We start from the raw sequence: 18,057 nt of genomic DNA, 5'->3' as shown, positions 1-18,057 counted from the left end.
ACCGTGTATCTCACGGACCCTTGAAACTGTGACGCCTCTTCCACCTTCTCTAGCTCTCTACATCTGAAACTCCTCTGAATTTATTTCCTTTCCAGTTCTTCCCCAATGACCAGAATTGTGTAAAATGCATAGTGTTTCTTTTGTGGGCTGGCTGAATGTTTTGTATGTTAAGTCTTTTCTCTTCAATAGCACTTACCCAAACAACTTTAACATGAAGAGAAAGGGGAGTGAGCACTTCCAACGCTCTTGTCGGAGGGATCCCAGAAAGCCCATGGAAATCAAGTAACTACTGCTAAAATCGTATTTAGGGATTTCAAGTGCAAATATTTTGTAGCCAGAATACGAGAGCATTGTTTGCGGTGAAGACAAGTGCGTGCATTAAAGGTGAAACCTACTTTGCACACAATGCATGACATCTGGGAGGCACTGGTTTTCTGGCTGAACCGGGTGTTCCCTTGTTCCTCAGCTGAATGACATCATGGGTACATATTAGCAAAAATGCCACCTTCCTTCCAAGCCACACTATTTTAACCAAAACTGAGAAATTTAATTAAAAAAAAGAAAATGCACTTTTCAGAAGCAGTGATTCAAGAGAAAATTTCCCCCATAAAAAGACAAAATACTATAATCTGCATTTCTCTTCAGCAGCCCTTTTCAAGTGTGACCTTTAGGAAGCTCTTCCAACACTGGGGAGGAAAAAAACTTTAATTAAAGGAAAGGGCAGCAAAGACGCCTAAGGAAGAAGGCTTTTTACCCTGCATTAGAGAAAGGTGGATTTTCTCAAAGCTCCGGATCCACAAGGGCAGAATGCAAATCCCAGGGCTGGGATTATGCAAAGCACACAGCTGCGGGCCTCGGCCGGCGGCACAGCAAGCCTAACTAACTGCATGCTGGGGCAATTCCACCCAGCCGCCTGCTGCCTGCTGCCACGATGTGCCTTATCTTTTCTACAAGTGCGAGGCTCTCTCTGCTTCATAGAAATTTAAAGCGACACTTTATTCCACCTTCTCGGGATCCCACCAACAGTGTCCAAATACTCTTTTGTGGTAGAAGCACAAATTAAACTCTAGTATTACCTTCCTCCAGTAAGGAGGCCTGTGAATTTAAAATCATAATCGAAACGCTCAAAAGAATTAAACTTGAAAAAGCTAAAGCCTGTTAGGAAGTGAACTCGAGCTTTGGCAGGATGAAGATGCTGTATCTTCCCGTAATACGCTTAGCACAAAAAGGCTCATCTGCCCCGCACAGTGCACACACTGGGGTTTCTACAGAGATAACACTGACTAGATGGAAGTAACTAGATATAAAGCCCTTTCCTGAGAGTCACACACTGTCATTATCACAATTTTGACAAGGGGAGAAGAAAATAAAATGTCTGGGGCGCACTGTATCAAGATAATTCTGAATGGGATGTCTCAGACAGCCCTAGAGAATAAAAGGGACAGGAAGAGGGCCCTAAGAAACAGTGTATCCCAAAGAAAATGTCACAGGCGCCAGCAAGATAAACCTTGCCTCCTTCTACACAATCCCCAAGCCCACTCTTCAGGCTTTACCCACAGCAACTCAGTGCATTCAAGGTTAAAAAGAAAAGGGAAACTCCTCTTATTCTTATTTATATCCAGTGGTCCTGAAGCCACTCAGAAAACAGTGACAGTGAGATTCTACAGGAACAGAGTCCCAATCCAGAGGGGAAATTTTCATTAGTTGAAGGACACAAGTAGCTTTAAAAAAGAAATCACAGATTTCCAAACCTGCCAATGGGCAGGCTCTTCTCTTCCACCTCTGAAGACCGCTGGTGACCCACTACTAACTGCCAAAGTACTTCATGTGAAAAGTAATAGTCCTCTCGCTCTAGGATACTTACCCTTTAGGACCTGATAAAAATCATGACTAGATGGCTCCTCAATGATTATTTCCTTTTTCCAATTTATACAAATAATAAAATACAAAGTTCTAGTTTAGGCAAATGGAGTCATGTAAGCACCACCACAGTCAAGACAGAGAACAGTCCATCACCCAAAATCTCCATCACCTGAAAACTGTCCGCCCCTCCTAGACTGTCACTTCTTCACAGTATATTTACAGTAGATCCATCCAAGTTGCTGTAAATAACAGTGGTTCATTCCTTTGTATTGCCAAGTTGCAGTCCCTAGTACTTAAGTTTATCATCTTACCAACTGAGCTACTCAGTCAGGGTTCTTCTTATTTTCTGAACAGTGTCTTTCCCAGAGCAAAAGTTTTTTACTTTCATGAAGTGCAATTTATCTTTTGTTTTTTCTGGCAGATCATACTTTGGGTACTATATCTAAGAAATTTTTGCCTAACCCACGGTCACAAACATTTTCTATGTTTTTGTCTAAAAGAAATACAACTAACCTTCCATTTCTTTCAAGACAGTTCTTCTCGTGGAGCAGAGTTATAACTGCTTTAATGACTGTCTGATAATTCTAACATCTGAGTCATCCGAGGGCTGGCATTTGTTGATTGCCTTTTGCCTCAAGAATTTTTCTGATACATTGTGAAATTTTAGGTACAGAATAAAATTCTGATCATGAAGTTGCTTAGACTGTTATAAAAAAAGTTGTTTTAACTCTGTTAAAAATCCTCTAGTGGACATTATGATTTCACTTATTTGTTTCATTTACCAGGCAATCAGTCTGGTTAGGTTCAGAGTGCAAGTTCTGTTTCACCTTCTGTGAGCAACAGTTCCAATGTCACCTCAGCTCTCAGGGTCTGGCTGCTTAGGTCTGTGTCCCGTCCGTGTCTCACCCCACCTCATGCTCAGCACACATGAGGGAATCCCCTTCAGCTCCTTCCTCTCTAGGACTCTCCCAATGCCCAGCCCAAGCACAGGGTTTCTCTTGCAGTTCCAGCTGCCTACATTGCCCCTCAAGGGCAAAGCAGAGACAGAGAAAAACGTAAATAAAGAGGAGCATTATCCCTCAACTCTCTGGACTGCAGGGGCCTTTCTCCCAATTCCCCTGGCTGGAAAGACAGGATTTCTACAGATTATTTCAGTTGCTGACACCGCCAGCTAACCTGGCTCCAGGTTCTCCCTCACCACCCTGTGATTCAAAAAAAAAAAGAAAAGGAGGGGCAGCCCTATATTTTCCAGCCTGCATTTTCCTGGTTTTCTGGCCAGAAAGATGGGATTTCTCCAGGATTTTAGCTGCCTCTGCTGAGAGCCTGCTCTTGGCTCCAGGGCAGAGAGAAAAGAAAAACAATGAGAAACTCACCCCACTGGTCCCCCATACAGGTCACTTCTCTGGGTTTCTACTTCCTTCTCAATTTGCCAGTTTTTCTTTTCTTTTCTGAGTCCTCAAAGTGATCCATCTGTCCATAGTTTTCTGTCGCAATCGGCAGGAGAAACAGGCCGTAGTGGGCCACCTTTGCCTTGGTCCTGTCCTCCCAGTAATCTCACTGTTACCTGCGGAGACAGCGTCCCTCTGGATCACATTACACCAGGAGAACCTACGCACACCTGAGCCCATCTCACCTTCCCCTTGAGGCTGCTGCCGGGTAGAGAAAACCCCACCGCTCACTCATAAAACCATGACCATCTGACATTTTTACCGTCCTATTCGGTGTCACTATCTATGTCACACCCTTAAACAGGAGGCAGGAAAGGAAAACAGAACTACCTGGCCTCTGTGAGCCTCCCACCCCAACCACACCAGGCTTACGGGCCCAGGAGGGTGGTTACTGTTCATAGAAAACAGCTGCTCATCAGGTCTGGCGATCAGGGCTAAGAAACTAACCTACACATGTTCAGGCTGTTAAGGCATTAAAGAAAGAAATCGTGTTAGAAATTCTGGAAGGTGCTTCTTTCTCTGGCAGAAGCACTTAAACTCATTCTGCCTCTTTTCCTTGACGGCAAAATAATAGAGGGCTGTGTCCAGGAAGGGGCCCTTAAAAGTGGGTTCGGTTTCAGAGGTAAACCTACCTTCCCTTTACTGCTTTTAGCTGTAACAGGAAAAGCATAAACCTGCTAACAGAGAATGCAAATGAATGTTTCCAGAACACTGGAAGCAGCACCAGACGTCAACCCAGAATCCATTACTCAGTCACATAAATAGCTACCACGAGCCTGGCTACCAGGCACGGGCTGATGCGGGCGGGCGGAACGCAGCAGCCAGCAAGACAGCTGCCCTGCCCACCCCGAGCTCACATTCTGCTGGAGGAGCCAAACAACAAGCGAGTGAATAAATAAACATATAGTGTCTGTATAAATACATAAAACACGGTGACTTCTGGTGGTGACAAATACTACAAGAATAAAGTGGGGTGGGGGCTGGAAAATAATGAGGACGCTGGCAGTCAGGGCAGCCTCCTAAAGATGACATTCGAGCATGAGCTCAAGCCGTGCCGGTTCCAGGTCTAGAAAGCTTGTTCCAGGCAGCACGCACACAAGCCCTCAGGAGAGAGCACTCCGGCTACATTCAAGAATAAGAAATAAAGCAACTATTCTAGCTGCACTGGACTGAACTTGGAGGAAAGAGCAATGCAATGAGGCCTAAGAGGCGAGCAGCCATCAGATAGATCATGAAGGGCCTCATAGGGCTTGGTAAGAAATCTGGATTGTATCCTAAATGACGGGAAGGCAGACCCATAGGTCTCATCTCACCATCTTTCTCACTCTCCATCCCAACCAAAAAAATTACCTTCAAATTCAGAGCTAAACCTAATGTTCTAATCCACTTCAAACTCAATTTAATAGATCAAAAAGTCAAATCACAAATTTAAAGATGAATCAAGATTAAAAAAAAACAAAAAACTCAAACACAGACAACAAACAGTATGGCAATTACCAGAAAAAAAGGGGGGTGAGGGGAGGTAGGAGGGGTAAAGGGGGAATAAAAGGTGATGGAAGGAGACGACCTTGGGTGGTCAACAAACAATACAAAGTACAGTTGATGGATTATAGAATTGTACACCTGAAACCTATATAGCTTTATTAACCAATGTCACCCCAATAAACTCAATTAAAAATAATATAAATGAAACATAATCCTTCCCAAAAATAGCATTATATATATTATAAATAGTAATCTCAAATGCCAGATTATTCCTTTTCTACTACAAAAGAAAATTGAAAGACTACATTTAGCTTTTTAACTTATATTTTTTAACTTGTATTTTTATTATAAAAAAATCTTCAAACACAGTACACTAAATCCTCAGGGACCCATAACCCAGCTTCAACAATTACAAATAATTTGCCAATCTTGTTTTTAATCTATCACCTCCTACTTTTCTCAAACACACACACACACACACACACACACACACACACACACTTTTCAACGTATTTTTTAATGTATTTTTTTTTTAATCTCACACATCTATCATTTCACCCACGGCATTTCATTATGTAGTTCTTATATTAAAATTTTCTTGAAATATAAACACGATGCCTTCATCATACCTAACAAAAGAAACAATCCCTTAATATTATCTAATACCTAGTCTATGTTCAAATTTTCTCCAAATGTCTCAAGTCTGTCCTTTTATATTTGGTTTGTAAGAACCAGGGTCCGAACGAGGCTGACATGTTGCACATGGTTAATATGTCTAAGTTTCCTTTCATCTGTATTTGTCCTATAAAATCTCTCACATTCTGGATTTGACTAAGTGCTTCTCTGCAGTGTCCTTTACCTTGTTCTTCTGTCCCACTATTTCCACAAGTGGTAATTGGATCTAGTGGCTTGATCCATTGGTGATTATTTTTTAGATCTATTAGTTCATTAGGAGCTAAAAATGGCAGTTTTCTAATTCTATCCTTTCTTCTGCATTTACTAGGTGCAATTTGTCTTTTTTTTTTTTTAACTTTCATTATCAACTATTTGATTATCCTGAAGTACAGTTCATTCAAGAAAGGGTGATTGCTACATGCTTTTCCTTAACTTATCAGTGTTCAGAACTGTACATGTTTACCTAAGAAGCCTCCAAAGGTAACCAATGCGGGGGATGGGGGTATCATTAAAAACTCATATTTGATATCTCAATCCAATGCATTTATTATTCTCATTGATGCTCAAACAGTCCCATCTATTGGAAGCTCCAGTAACCTTTAATAGCATTTTGCTTTCTGCCCCGCGCCTGGAAACAGCCTTTTCTCCAATATGCCTGGTTCCTTTAAGTGGGAAGTAGTGTTTAGAAATGAATCAGAGTGCTAAGAGTGTTCACCGTGACTTCTATGCTTTCTCAGTGGAAAATACATACTGCAAAAGATAAAGTAAATCTAAATTCATTCAGATATTTCAATTCAAATTTAAGATTACAGGGTTTCTACTTAATTGCTTCAATTTTTATATTATCTCTTTACTCTGAAAAATCTGAGTTGCTAACATTAACATAACTACTTTTTTCCTTTACCCTGCGCACTATATATATATACACACACACACATATACATACTCTGATATATGTGTGTGTATATGTCAACATAACGATATCAATGTCACTACTAACAATAAGAATACTAAATACAATTTAAAATTTCTCTTAGGTACTTATGTTCTTAGGATTTATCCAACAAGGACTACACAGTCAAAATATCATTTCAGAATCACTCAAAATAATTCTTCTCTGACTAAGCCACACTTGATATTCATTTGAGGTCTTGTCGTTGTTGTTTTGTTTTCAATTATTTACCAATCAGCTTTACAACGGGGATTTGCTCCTCTCTCTCTCCCTTTCTCTCTCACCACACGTTACTATGTGTAGTAGCAGGTCAGCGATTATTTTCAATGTTTGCGACAGCAGACACAATGAACCGGTCAAACTGTTTCTTTGGTGCCGATCATCAAAACAGAAGATCCAGTATAAAGCATAGTCCTGTAGCCTTAGAAAAATGGCTGATCCTAGGACTGGGGCAGAAAATACATAAGATGAGCCTGGAGCCTCTAGTAGCACCAGAAAGTAGAAAGTCACACACACACACACACACACACACACAGATGAGGGCATGGGCATGTCAAAGGAGCACAGGAGACAACTGAAAAAGCTCCCAATGGCCAAAGCTGGAACAATCTGAGCAACAAAATTAATAAAGTAATATTGGGTTATATAGCCCACAGTATAAAATAACTATCCCTGAGTCCATACTAGCATACGTGATCAAGTAAATGGGTTAGACAAATCTCCCATGCAAAAGAATTCCAAATATTTTAGATAGATACTCCACCCTCAAGGAGGCAGTTGTGTAGTAAGACATGGAAGGGAGACAGGAGTGACTTCACAGTGGAAGAACCTGATAACTACTACCTCAGCCAGGTGGTCAAGATCAGCACCAGCAGTAACAAAATCATGTTGATCCTATGTACTCTTGATATGATGTAATGATGGTATTTTACCTCCCAAAACCTGTAACCTCAGTCTAATCATGAAAGAAAACTCGGACAAACATAATATTGGAACACAGGGATTGTTAATAATAATGTATCAATATTGGTTCATTAATTGTAACACATGTACCATACTAATGTGAGATATCTTTAACAGGAGGGACTGGGTACAGGATATATAGGAATGCGCTGTACTATTCTCTCAACTTCTCTGTAAATCTAAAAGTGTACTAAAAAGTTATAAAATACATTTTTAAAACTACAGATGCACAATACATGTTCTGAAACCATGTACCAACAGAAGCAATCACCTTATCCTATTGTTAGGAGTTGTTTCAATAGATATGACGAGACTGGGGATCAGCTTCTCATCAACTAAGCAACTGAGGTCACAGGTCTTCGACTTCTTCTGAACAAGCACTATCCACAACTCTACCTACCTCTTAAGTGCATGGACAAGTTTATAAAATATTTGTTAGGCATGTTTACCTCTTTAAGTAAGTCCACAACAGCAGTACCAAAAAGTTACTACTATGGGTGAAATGAAGCCGGTGATGAGAACAGAGCGAATACTACAGAGATTTTAGGTCTGAACAAAAATACGAATGCCACAGCCCAGAGCCCAGAGCCTCAAATAATGCGGAGGGCTGAAATGATGGCCCAGAGGTAGGCCAAGCAGAGGTGTGACAAACCGTATTTCAGCTCAGACATTTGGGGAGGGGTGAATATTTAAGAGGAAAAAAACTGTTTATTACTGACCACAGAATAGACAGAGTTTTGTTCCTCAACAGAGGACATGGGTTTAAATGGTTGAGAAACACAAAGCATGTTTCCACCAGAAGCAAACAGGCTGCAAGACAAGAACTCCAGTACTTTTCAAAACAAAGTTTTCTTACACCTTATTAAATATATCACTTTCTGCCCGGCCGGCACAGCTGAGCAGTTGAGCATCGACCTATGATCCAGGAGATCGAGATTCGATTCCAGATCAGGGCACATGCCCGGGTTGCGGGCTTGATCCCCTATAGGAGGCATGCAGGAGGCAGTGGATCAATGATGACTCTCTCCTCATTGATGTTTCCATCTCTCTCTCCCCCTCTCCCTTCCTCTCTCTGAAATAAAGATATATTTAAGATTAATTAATTAAATCACTTTCTGCCTGTGATAGGTAGAATGATAGCCCCCCTAAGATGTCCATGTCCTAATCCCTGAACCTGGATGTATGTTAGGTTACACAGCAGACAGGAATTAAGGTTGCTAATCAGCTGGCCTTAAAATAGGGAGATTAGCCTGGATTACCACGTGGACCCCATGTAATTACAAGAATCCTTACAAGTGGAAGAGGGAGGCAGGACAGAGAGAAAGAGAAAGACGCTGTCACAGGAGTAAAGTCAGAAAGATGTTATGTTGCTGACTTTGAAGACAAAAGCGTCAAGAGCCAGGGAATGTGGGCAGCCTCTAGGAGCCAGAAAGGCAAGGAAACATTCTCCCCGGAGCCCCTCTGGAGCTAAGCTCTGCCGACACCTTGATTTTAGCCCAGTGCGACCCACCTTAAGACTCCAAAGCTGTAAGATATAAACTTGCATTGTTTTAAGCCCCTAAGTTTGTGGCAATTTGTTACAGCAGCAAAACGCAAATACACTGCCTATAGAAAGAAGTTTCCTGCTTCGAGCAGAAGAGCCCTTTAATCCAGGAATGGAAAAGGAAAAAAATGTTATTCATACGTGTGAAGTAAACAATCACAAATAAGAATTTAAAAATCAGGAACTAAAAGAATTGATATATGTAAGCTCCAGCAGAAAGCAGGCTGGGCTATTCATTTCAGTAACGTAACAGTCAGGTGTCCTTGGCATTAAAATTCCCTATGGTTTCTTAATCTACTTCATCTGAAGTCTTCCATTAAACTACTGTTTAAAAAAGTACATATTTATTTGTGGTTAGAAAGCGAGCCATCTGTATGTCACCTTGAAGTGCCACAACAAAATGCCACAGACTGAGCGTCTGAAACAATATAAACTTATTTCTCACAGTTCTGGAGGCTGGAAAGTCCAAAATCCAGGTCCCAGGAGGTTCGGTGTCTAGTGATAACCCCTTCCCAGCTTGTAGAAAGCTGCCTTCTCGCTGTATCCTCACACTGCCAAGGAGATAGAGCGCTTGGGTCTCTCGATTCCTCTTCTTATAAGGGCACCAGCTCCCTCAGGATAGGCCCCGCCCTTATGACCTCATTTAATCTTAATTACCTCTTTAAGGTCCTGTCTCCAAATACAGTCACCTGGGGGTTAGGGCTTCAACATGTGACTTTGGGGGACACATTCAGTCCATAACAACATTAATAATCATTATGTACATAAGAAAAAAAAGAGAAGCTATTTTGCCCAGAGAATATTCATTTCAGAAAACTATCTAGTCATATAAATTACCATAAACAAAAAGGAAACAACTGGGAATATAAAAAGCTTACAAATAGCATATTAACATACAACTTATATATTCATTAATATATTAATATATATGTGAAATTACAGAGATGGACACGGGCTAATTATATGTGCTTATACAATGTATGTAGTCAGCTCCTGCACTAAAAAATAAAGGTGCCCCCTTTAAGTTGTTCTTTTAAAATATATATGTATTTAAAGATGTGCCAGCTTTGGAAGCAGGGAAGGTGGGGAGGTACAGATGGCTTTGGCACCAAAAAGTCACTATATACGTAAACTACAACTATAAACTCAGTTTCTACAATCCAGAAAAGAAAGTAGTGGACACAAAAGTCAATATATCAAAAGAGGCTAATAACCCAAAAGAAAAGAACTCCCAAAGTTTGTGATTTAGTCCACAAAATTTATTCTGTAGATGCAACTTCTACTTTGACTCTAAGACATTAATGCTCAGTACCAAATGAAACTATATTAAAATTTCACAAATATGATAATACATACCATATGTGTTTATACTACACGTCAGTCCCTAAATTTCGGACATTTACAGCAAACAGCTATTAATTCATTTTCATTCTCTTTCTCACTTATAAAACATTTAAATGTAAAAAGCCTTTAAGAGACTATTCAGTCTTAGAATGCTATCATTATAGGTTATAATCAATTAAATCAACCTCGTTGATTAAAAAATTAAGTGTTAGATTCAAATGTGCTCTCAGCCAACATTTTCATCTAAAAATACCTTAAGGATAAAATATTAAGTGGCATATTAAACTCACACATTTACTAATTATCCCTGCCTGAATTACCCTTGGCCATGACATGCACATTGATGAGCAGTCAGAAATAATGCCCACACATCCAAAAGATAAGAAACCCCATTAACAAAGGATGATTTTCTTCTGTCACTTGTTTCTCTGATTCCTACTCTTTTTTTCCCCAATGAGTACGACTGTGCTATTCTAACAAAATAAGGGGTGGAGAAACACAAAAGAAAATGATGAGTGTCTATCATTTCTCAGATTTTTCCATCTGGATTGAAATATCAACAATCCAGGAAGCAGTCAAGATTAGGGAGTAAAGAATTATAATAACTATCACGATACTGTTGCTGTTGTTTTAACCTACTCAGCTAAGGTCTGAACATACTCAGCTTTGCATGCATTCCATGGTTGTTCCCTCGATGACCAGAATACGAAATGAATGTTACTTCCATTTGGGAAAATGTTGGACTTCTTACCCCACCTGCTGTTCACTGCTAAAACTGCTTTAGTGGCTGGTTTCATCGCACCTGTGAGCAGACACACCTTCTGTGCAACAGATGGTGCCTGGAAGAAGCCTGAAATGTTCTTTCCACTGTTGTTTTGGAGCTGGACAAGGGCCTTGGGGTTCATACGCCTAGTTCAACCTTCATTTGACAGGTGGTTCTATGGTCCCTTATTTGAATAGGCCAAAAAGCAGTTACACATTTGCTTTTAACTCTACTATTCGCTTTTTCTTTTTAAAAAAAATCCTTTAAACAGAACTTCTGTAAGAGATGACAACACGAACCCTGGCCGATGTGGCTCCATGGTCAGAGCGTTGGCCGGCGCACCGAAGGGTCTCAGATTCTATTCCCAGTCAAGGGCACACACCTGGGTTGCGGTTCACTCCCCAGCCCTGGTCGGGGGCATGTGCAGGAGGCAACCAATTGATGTGTCTCTCTTACATCCATGTTTCCCTCTTGCATTCTCTCTCTCTCCCCCCTTCTCCCTCCCTTCCATTCTCTCAATGGAAAAAATATCCTTCGGTGAGGATTGACAACAACCAAAACGACAACATGGATGAATCTTGAGACTATCATGCTAAGCGAAATAAGTCAGACGGAAAAAGTCAAGAACCATATGATTTCACTCACATGTGGGATATAAAACTAGAAGCAGCAAATGAACAAACAAGACAAACAAAACCTCATAGACACAGACAACAGCATGGCGGTTACCTGAGGAAAGGGGGTGGGGAGGACAGGAAAGGGGACAGGGGGTCAAATACACGGTGACGGAATATACAGATGAAGTATCATAGAAATGTACACTTGAAGCCTATATAACCTCATCAAGCAATGTCACCCAATAAATTTAATTTTTTTTAAAGTGGGAAATGAAGCATCACCATCACAGTCATTTTTAAGCAATTTGCGCTTCCAGAAAGTGTACTTACAGAGCACATCTCAATCTAACACTTAACTTTTTTAATCTACAAGGATGATTTAATTGATTACAAGTTATAATGATGGCATTCTAAAACTGAATGGTCTCTTAGAGGCTTTCCACATTTAAATGTTTTATAAGTGACAGAATGAGAATGAATTAATACTTGTTATAAATGTCCCAAATCTAGAAAGAAAACAGAAACTGAGAAGGGAAGGCAAATGGAATGCAAAAGTTTCCCAGTCTTTTTAATGTCACCTATCACAGCAGCCCACTTAGAACTTATGTTTAAGGAATAGAATGTGACTTTTATAGCCTGGAAAGTACAGTGTGGTGAAGTCACACACCTAGACTTTAGGATACTGGGCAGAAGCCTCAATTCCTAAGTCATTTGGTGGACACCTTAAATTCCCATCTCCATATTTTACTACTACACCTATTGCTATCTCAAAGAGTAATAAGAGCCCGGCCAGCGTGGCTCAGCGGTTGACCATCAACCTAGGATCCAGGAGATCGAAGTTTGATTCCCGGTCAGGGCACATGCTCAGGTTTCGGGCTCGATCCCCAGCAGGAGGCATGCAGGAGGCAGCCGATCAATGACTCTCTCATCATTGATGGTTCTACCTCTCTCTCTCTCTCTCCCTCCCTCTCTCTGAAATCAATAAGGATATATTTTTTAAAAAGAGTACTAAGATATATATTAAATAAACTAGAAAAGCTGAAGTCAACAGATCTAAAGGATGTACAGTTCAAGACGGCCTAACCATTGGCTATACTAGAATGAAAAAAAAGATGCTTGTAAGGAAAGCATTAAAAAGTACATAATTGTTCTGGGAGGGAAAACAATTCAGTTAGTTGTTTTGCTCATTTATAAACAAAAAAAATTAAATCTCATCCTAGAAGTCAGAAACTTCAACCTGAAGTATCAACCCCACCACCAACTACTTGGCTGTACCCTAAAAGTACCTAAATCCACCCACCTACTAATTCTTCGTCTGTAAAACTACATTGAATACTGCCTGCCTCTTTCACAGGGAGGTTCTGGTAATCATTGAAATGTGAGGATTTCTTTTTTTTTTTTTTTTTAATATATCTTTATTGACTTCAGAGAAAGGAAAGGAGACAGAGAGAGAGATAGAAACATCAATGATGAGAGAGTCATTGATCGGCCGCCCCCTGCACGCCCCCAACTGGGGATCAAGTCCACAACCCGGGCATGTGCCCTGTCAGGGAATCGAACTGCGATCTTCTGGATCATAGGTCGAAGCTGAACCACTAAGCCATGCCAGTCAGGCAGGAATCTTATATTCTGAAACTATCTGAAACTACCTGACCCAGGGATTAAAAATGTTAGATATATACATTAAAGTACAACATCATACATAATTTATCAAAAATATTTCAGGCAGAATACAAGGGGAAAGATTTAAGAATCAGCTGTGTCGGTAATGGAAATGCGTAAGTGAAATGACAGTCAGTAAGGAAAGCAAACCTCAAAACAGTCCACATTAGAAAGGGTAAGAATGCCAAACAGCCACAGTGTCTGAGCAGTGGTTTGCAACAGCAGGGGAGAAGGTCAAGTCCATGAATTTTGAAGAGCTAATCTTAGAGCAATTTTCTTTGGGGACCCTTAAGCATGTTCAGCTTCTAACCAAAAAAAAAAAAAAAAAAAAAGCTTCAGTCTTTTTTTTTTAATTAAAAAAAAAGGAAAGATAGTCTAAAGGCTGTCATTTAGTTTGAGCTTTATTAGGCTCTTAATCTGTCTAACACAATAAGGGTGACTCCTTCCAGCAACAATGAAGGGGCTTGCCTTAGAAACCTGCCAAACAACTTTGATTTGACATCTCTCTTCTTCCAGGTTCCTAGCAAACTTGAACATCCAAGTCAGAGATTTCCCTTTTACTGAGTGAAATAGTAGCAATAAAAATGTCAAATGTCAAATCCTCAGGCAAAGGATTTACACTATTGTTTACAAAGCAAGTTAGGTCAGGAAAAAATGCCTCCAAGTTCTACTCTCAATTCAGCTATACACAGCTACCTTATCTTTTATTAGACACAAATTATTAAAACATAATTAAAAGCAGCTGCCATATAAACATGGAGCAAGAAAGCGAAGATCTGCTGACATCCACAAGAACTAACTATGGTATCAGTATTACCTTAAAGTCTTATAACCATATTGAGACATGAGGAAAAAACAGGTACGCGAAAAGCATCACTCAACAGTCCTCCACATATCCCCTTTTCAAATCTCAAGTCACTCCAGAGGCAGTTTAGGGGAGTAGTTGAAAGAACAGTTCCTGGAGCCAAATGCCTGGGTTGAATCCATGCTTTGCAATTTGCTGGCTGAGTGATAAAGGATAAATTATTTAACCTCTCCTAACTGTGAGTTACTTAACTGTGCCTCAGTTCTCTCATCTCATACCAAGTACTCAATAACTGTGAGTTACTATCATTAACTACAAGGAGGAAAAAAGGGAAAAGAATTCCAAGGAAAACCAATAGGCCTTGACTTTCTCTTTGCTAATAGCTCATCAAAAAGATGAATATAGCCTGACTGGCGTGGCTCAGCGGTTGAGGATTGACCTAGGATCCAGGAGATCGTAGTTCGATTCCAGGTCAGGGCACATGCCCTGGTTGCCAGCTGGATCCCCAGTAGGGGGAGTGCAGGAGGCAGCCGATCAATTACTCATCATTGACGTTTCTATCTCTCTCTCTCTCTCTCTATCTCTCTCTGAAATCAATAAAGATATATAAAAACAAACAAACAAAATACATGATCCCTGTAGCCAAGGAGTGTCTACTTTGTTCTCAGTAAAGCAGAGGTTGACTCACAAAAATGTAAGAGAGAAAACACAGTGGAGTCAATGACAGCTTGGTATAAATCCCAGCTCTGCCACTAGCTATGACAGCTTAGACAAGTTAGTTAATCTCTAAAATTGAAGATGTTACATGTGTATATACAAAATAAGGTTGTCAAAAAGTTGTTTAAACAACTTTAAGTTGCTTTAAAAATAAAGTTGTTGCCCGGCCGAGCGTGGCTCAGCAGTTGAGTGTCGACCTAGGATCCAGGCAATCGAGGTTCGATTCCCGGTCAGGGCACATGCCTGGGTTTCGGGCTCCATCCTCAGTAGGGGGCGTGCAGGAGGGAGCCAATCAATGACTCTCTCATCATTAATGTTTCTATCTCTCTCTCTCTTTTCCTCTCTCTGAAATCAATAAAGATATATTTTTTAAAAATAAAATAAAATAAAAATAAAGTTGTTATATATATATAGTTATACCTATATATAGATATAAATAATGTTATAGAGGTAAAATGTGATATATAGTGCACAGTGGATTGATCTGTGTTTCCTTCATTTTCTGATAAACTGACACTAAGAATTTCTTCATACCTCACTCAGATTTTACTTATTACCTACCTTGATCCTAACAAGGTTAAGTATGTTACACTCGAAATCTTTAGTTTTATAATTTTTTTCCAACTCTGTATTTCTGTATACAACCACTATCTTCAGGGATGTCTTACCTACTGTGCCCTTAAGACATTGCAAATATTTCAGTTACAGGAAATTAAAAAGAATTTTTTAACCTATGCACACGCAAATTCAAAAGTTTTGTACTATAAATGTTGAAATAAGAAACAGCTCACAAAATGACAGTAATCTAACTCCTTTAGCTGGGATATCAGTGGAGTAAGTTTGCCGATGTCATTCCCTGCTGCGATCTCTAAGAAATTTCCTTATGAATGCGTGACAATGACCCATCAATCATATTGCTATTAAAATTCAGACCTGATTACTGAAACATTTACTGATTGAAAATTCAAAAGGACAGAGGCCAGTGACCCGATTCCTACATATATAAAATAAAAAGATTACTACTCTTTTTTTAAAAAAAAAAAAAGAGAGAGAGAACAATGCATCTGACCCCATGCCCCCTGTGAGTCCAGTCCATCGAGGGCATTCTTTCATTCAGTAAACATTTATTATGCGCCTATGGTGTGCCAGGCATTTGCACAGGGAACACAAAAGACCAAAAAAGAAAAAGACGCCTTCTCTCCCAGTAACAGGAATGTCTCCCCGTAATGTCAGGCTGCCCGGCCCCAACGCCTGGAGACCAAGCCCGGCCTCACGCCCACCCCACAAGGGTCAACCACACTGACGCTCCGCCGGCACCCAAGGCCCCACGCGCAGCCCCGACGCGCAGCGCGGCCCCGGGTCCTAACCGCGGCGCCGGGATCCCGAGGCGGCGGCGGGCGGCCTCCACCTGCCGGGCGGCGGCGGGCGGCGCACCAGTGCCTCCGGCGCCACGTGCGCGCCCCGGCGCGCGCCCCGCCGCCCGCCCCGCGCAGGCGCCGCCCCTGCCCCGCTGGCGCGCGCTCCGCACGCCTCTCGCGGCTCTTAACTCGCGACAGGGACCCGGCCAGCTCGGGTTTCGCGCGGTCCTGACCCCACTAACCATCGCCTCTTACCGGTGCTCTGGCGCCGGCGCCCCGGCCTCCCTGCTCGCGGCGGCCGCCCCGCGGGGCGCCTCCTCCTCGGCCTCCGCGGCCGCCACGGAAGCCCCGACCGCGGCCCCGGCGGCCGCCTCCGTCCCCGCCGCCGCCGCCTCTCGCCACAGCCGCCGCGGCTCCCGCCCTCTCGCGGTCACGGTCCCCCCCGGGCCGGTCGCGGCCGGGCCGGCGTCCGTGGCCGCCCCGAGCTCCCCGGTCCGCCTGCATCTGGCCGCTGCCGGCGGTGCCGAGCGAGCAGGGCCCGGGCCGCCGCGGAGACGCCCTGGTCCGACCGGAAACGGGCCGCGCGGTGCAGCCGCGAGCTAGGGGCCCGGGCGCTGCGAGCGCGGCGGGCGCGCTGGGAGGGAGGCCGCGCGGGGGCGGGGGCGGGGCGGCCCGGGCCGGCAGGTGGGGCCGGAACCGGGCCGCGGGGAGGCTGGGGGCGCCGGCGGGGGCGCGACCGTGGGAGCCGGCGGGGGGCCGGGGCGGGGGTGGGGCCGGGGCGGGGGTGGGGCCGGGCCTTGGTGAGGAAAAGGGCAGGCTGTAGAACCGTCCGTTTGTGTAACATACGTTTGTTAAGTGAAAAAGAGGGAAAAGACAAAGATGGGTGTGTTTGCGTGAAGTGCCTAAAAACGTGTCTGCCAAAATGTTAAGTGGTTAACTGTGTGGTGAGACGGCGAGCTAATTTTTCTCTTTAATCGCCCGATTGTTCCGGATGAGTGTACTTTTTAGAATTGTGCTGAACCCGGGCTTCAGGAGGAGACGGAGGGAAGGGCGGCGGGCCTCAGGCGGGGGGCGGGGCGGGCTGCAGCCGGCCTGCGAGCGGGAACGCGGGTGGGCGGACGACCAGGCTCAGCCCTGCGGAGAGCTGTGGGAGTGACCGCCTGCGCCCCCTCCTACTGAGCACTCGGGCGTCAAATTCCCGCAGCAGCCCTGTTGCCTCGTTCTGCAGGCGAGGGAGCAGCCGCAGAGACGCTGGCGCGCTGCGCTGCGGGCGAGGTAGCCCCGGGACCGGCGCGCTCGCTGCAGCCTCTCCCTGTGCCGTCCTCGGTAGGAGGGTTTGAGACTTAGCCCTGTTTACGGCTTAATGTTTCGTTTCATTTTACGCCTAAATAGTAATCCATTTTATGCATCAGTCTGTATTTTTAACCAAGGGGGGAAGGGTAATTGGTTATGGGGATACCTGGGGGCCATTTTTAACTTTGTGTTAGGGAAACCACACGAAAAAAGCAAGAACAAGGGCTTAAAACATCCATCCAATCAGTGCTGCACGACAGGTGTTTTCTTCCCAGTGTTTCCTCGCCCTTAATATAAATTATATATGTGTGTGTATGTCTGTTTGTGTATATATATATGTATATAACATAAATTTAACACTATTCATTGCTTTAGTTTTCTACTCTGTGTCAGGCACAATGCTAGGTCCTGAAGATTTTTTTAAAAAAACATTGTCTCTGCCCTCAAATAGCTCACTTCCCATAAGAAAGAGACTCCTGTAAACAGATGATTGCAGTAGTTTGCCGAGGACAGTGTGTGCATGGTTCAAGGTGAAGGCCCAGGGGAAGAAAATTTAAACTATGCCCAAG

The 18,057-nt window shown here is 42.9% G+C and overlaps 2 protein-coding genes across 2 annotated transcripts in view; one reads left to right on the top strand and one right to left on the bottom strand.

Moving 5' to 3' along the window:
• AVEN (apoptosis and caspase activation inhibitor) overlaps positions 1 to 16,815 on the bottom strand; it is a 147,985-nt gene extending 131,170 nt beyond the window's left edge. Inside the window, exon 1 of the mRNA XM_081119113.1 lies at positions 16,451 to 16,815. Within this exon, the coding sequence (XP_080975239.1) occupies positions 16,451 to 16,699 (249 nt within the window). The 5' untranslated portion in view covers positions 16,700 to 16,815. The remainder of the gene's footprint in view (positions 1 to 16,450) is intronic.
• The window catches only part of CHRM5 (cholinergic receptor muscarinic 5), a 72,952-nt gene that overhangs the window by 39,799 nt on the left and 15,096 nt on the right, over positions 1 to 18,057 (top strand). The gene's annotated exons all lie outside the window — the stretch shown is intronic.

Source organism: Miniopterus schreibersii (assembly GCF_964146895.1).
Source record: "Miniopterus schreibersii genome assembly, chromosome: 1".
In the NCBI taxonomy this organism is placed as follows: Eukaryota; Metazoa; Chordata; class Mammalia; order Chiroptera; family Miniopteridae; genus Miniopterus; species Miniopterus schreibersii.
This window is presented reverse-complemented; position numbering and strand designations above follow the sequence as displayed.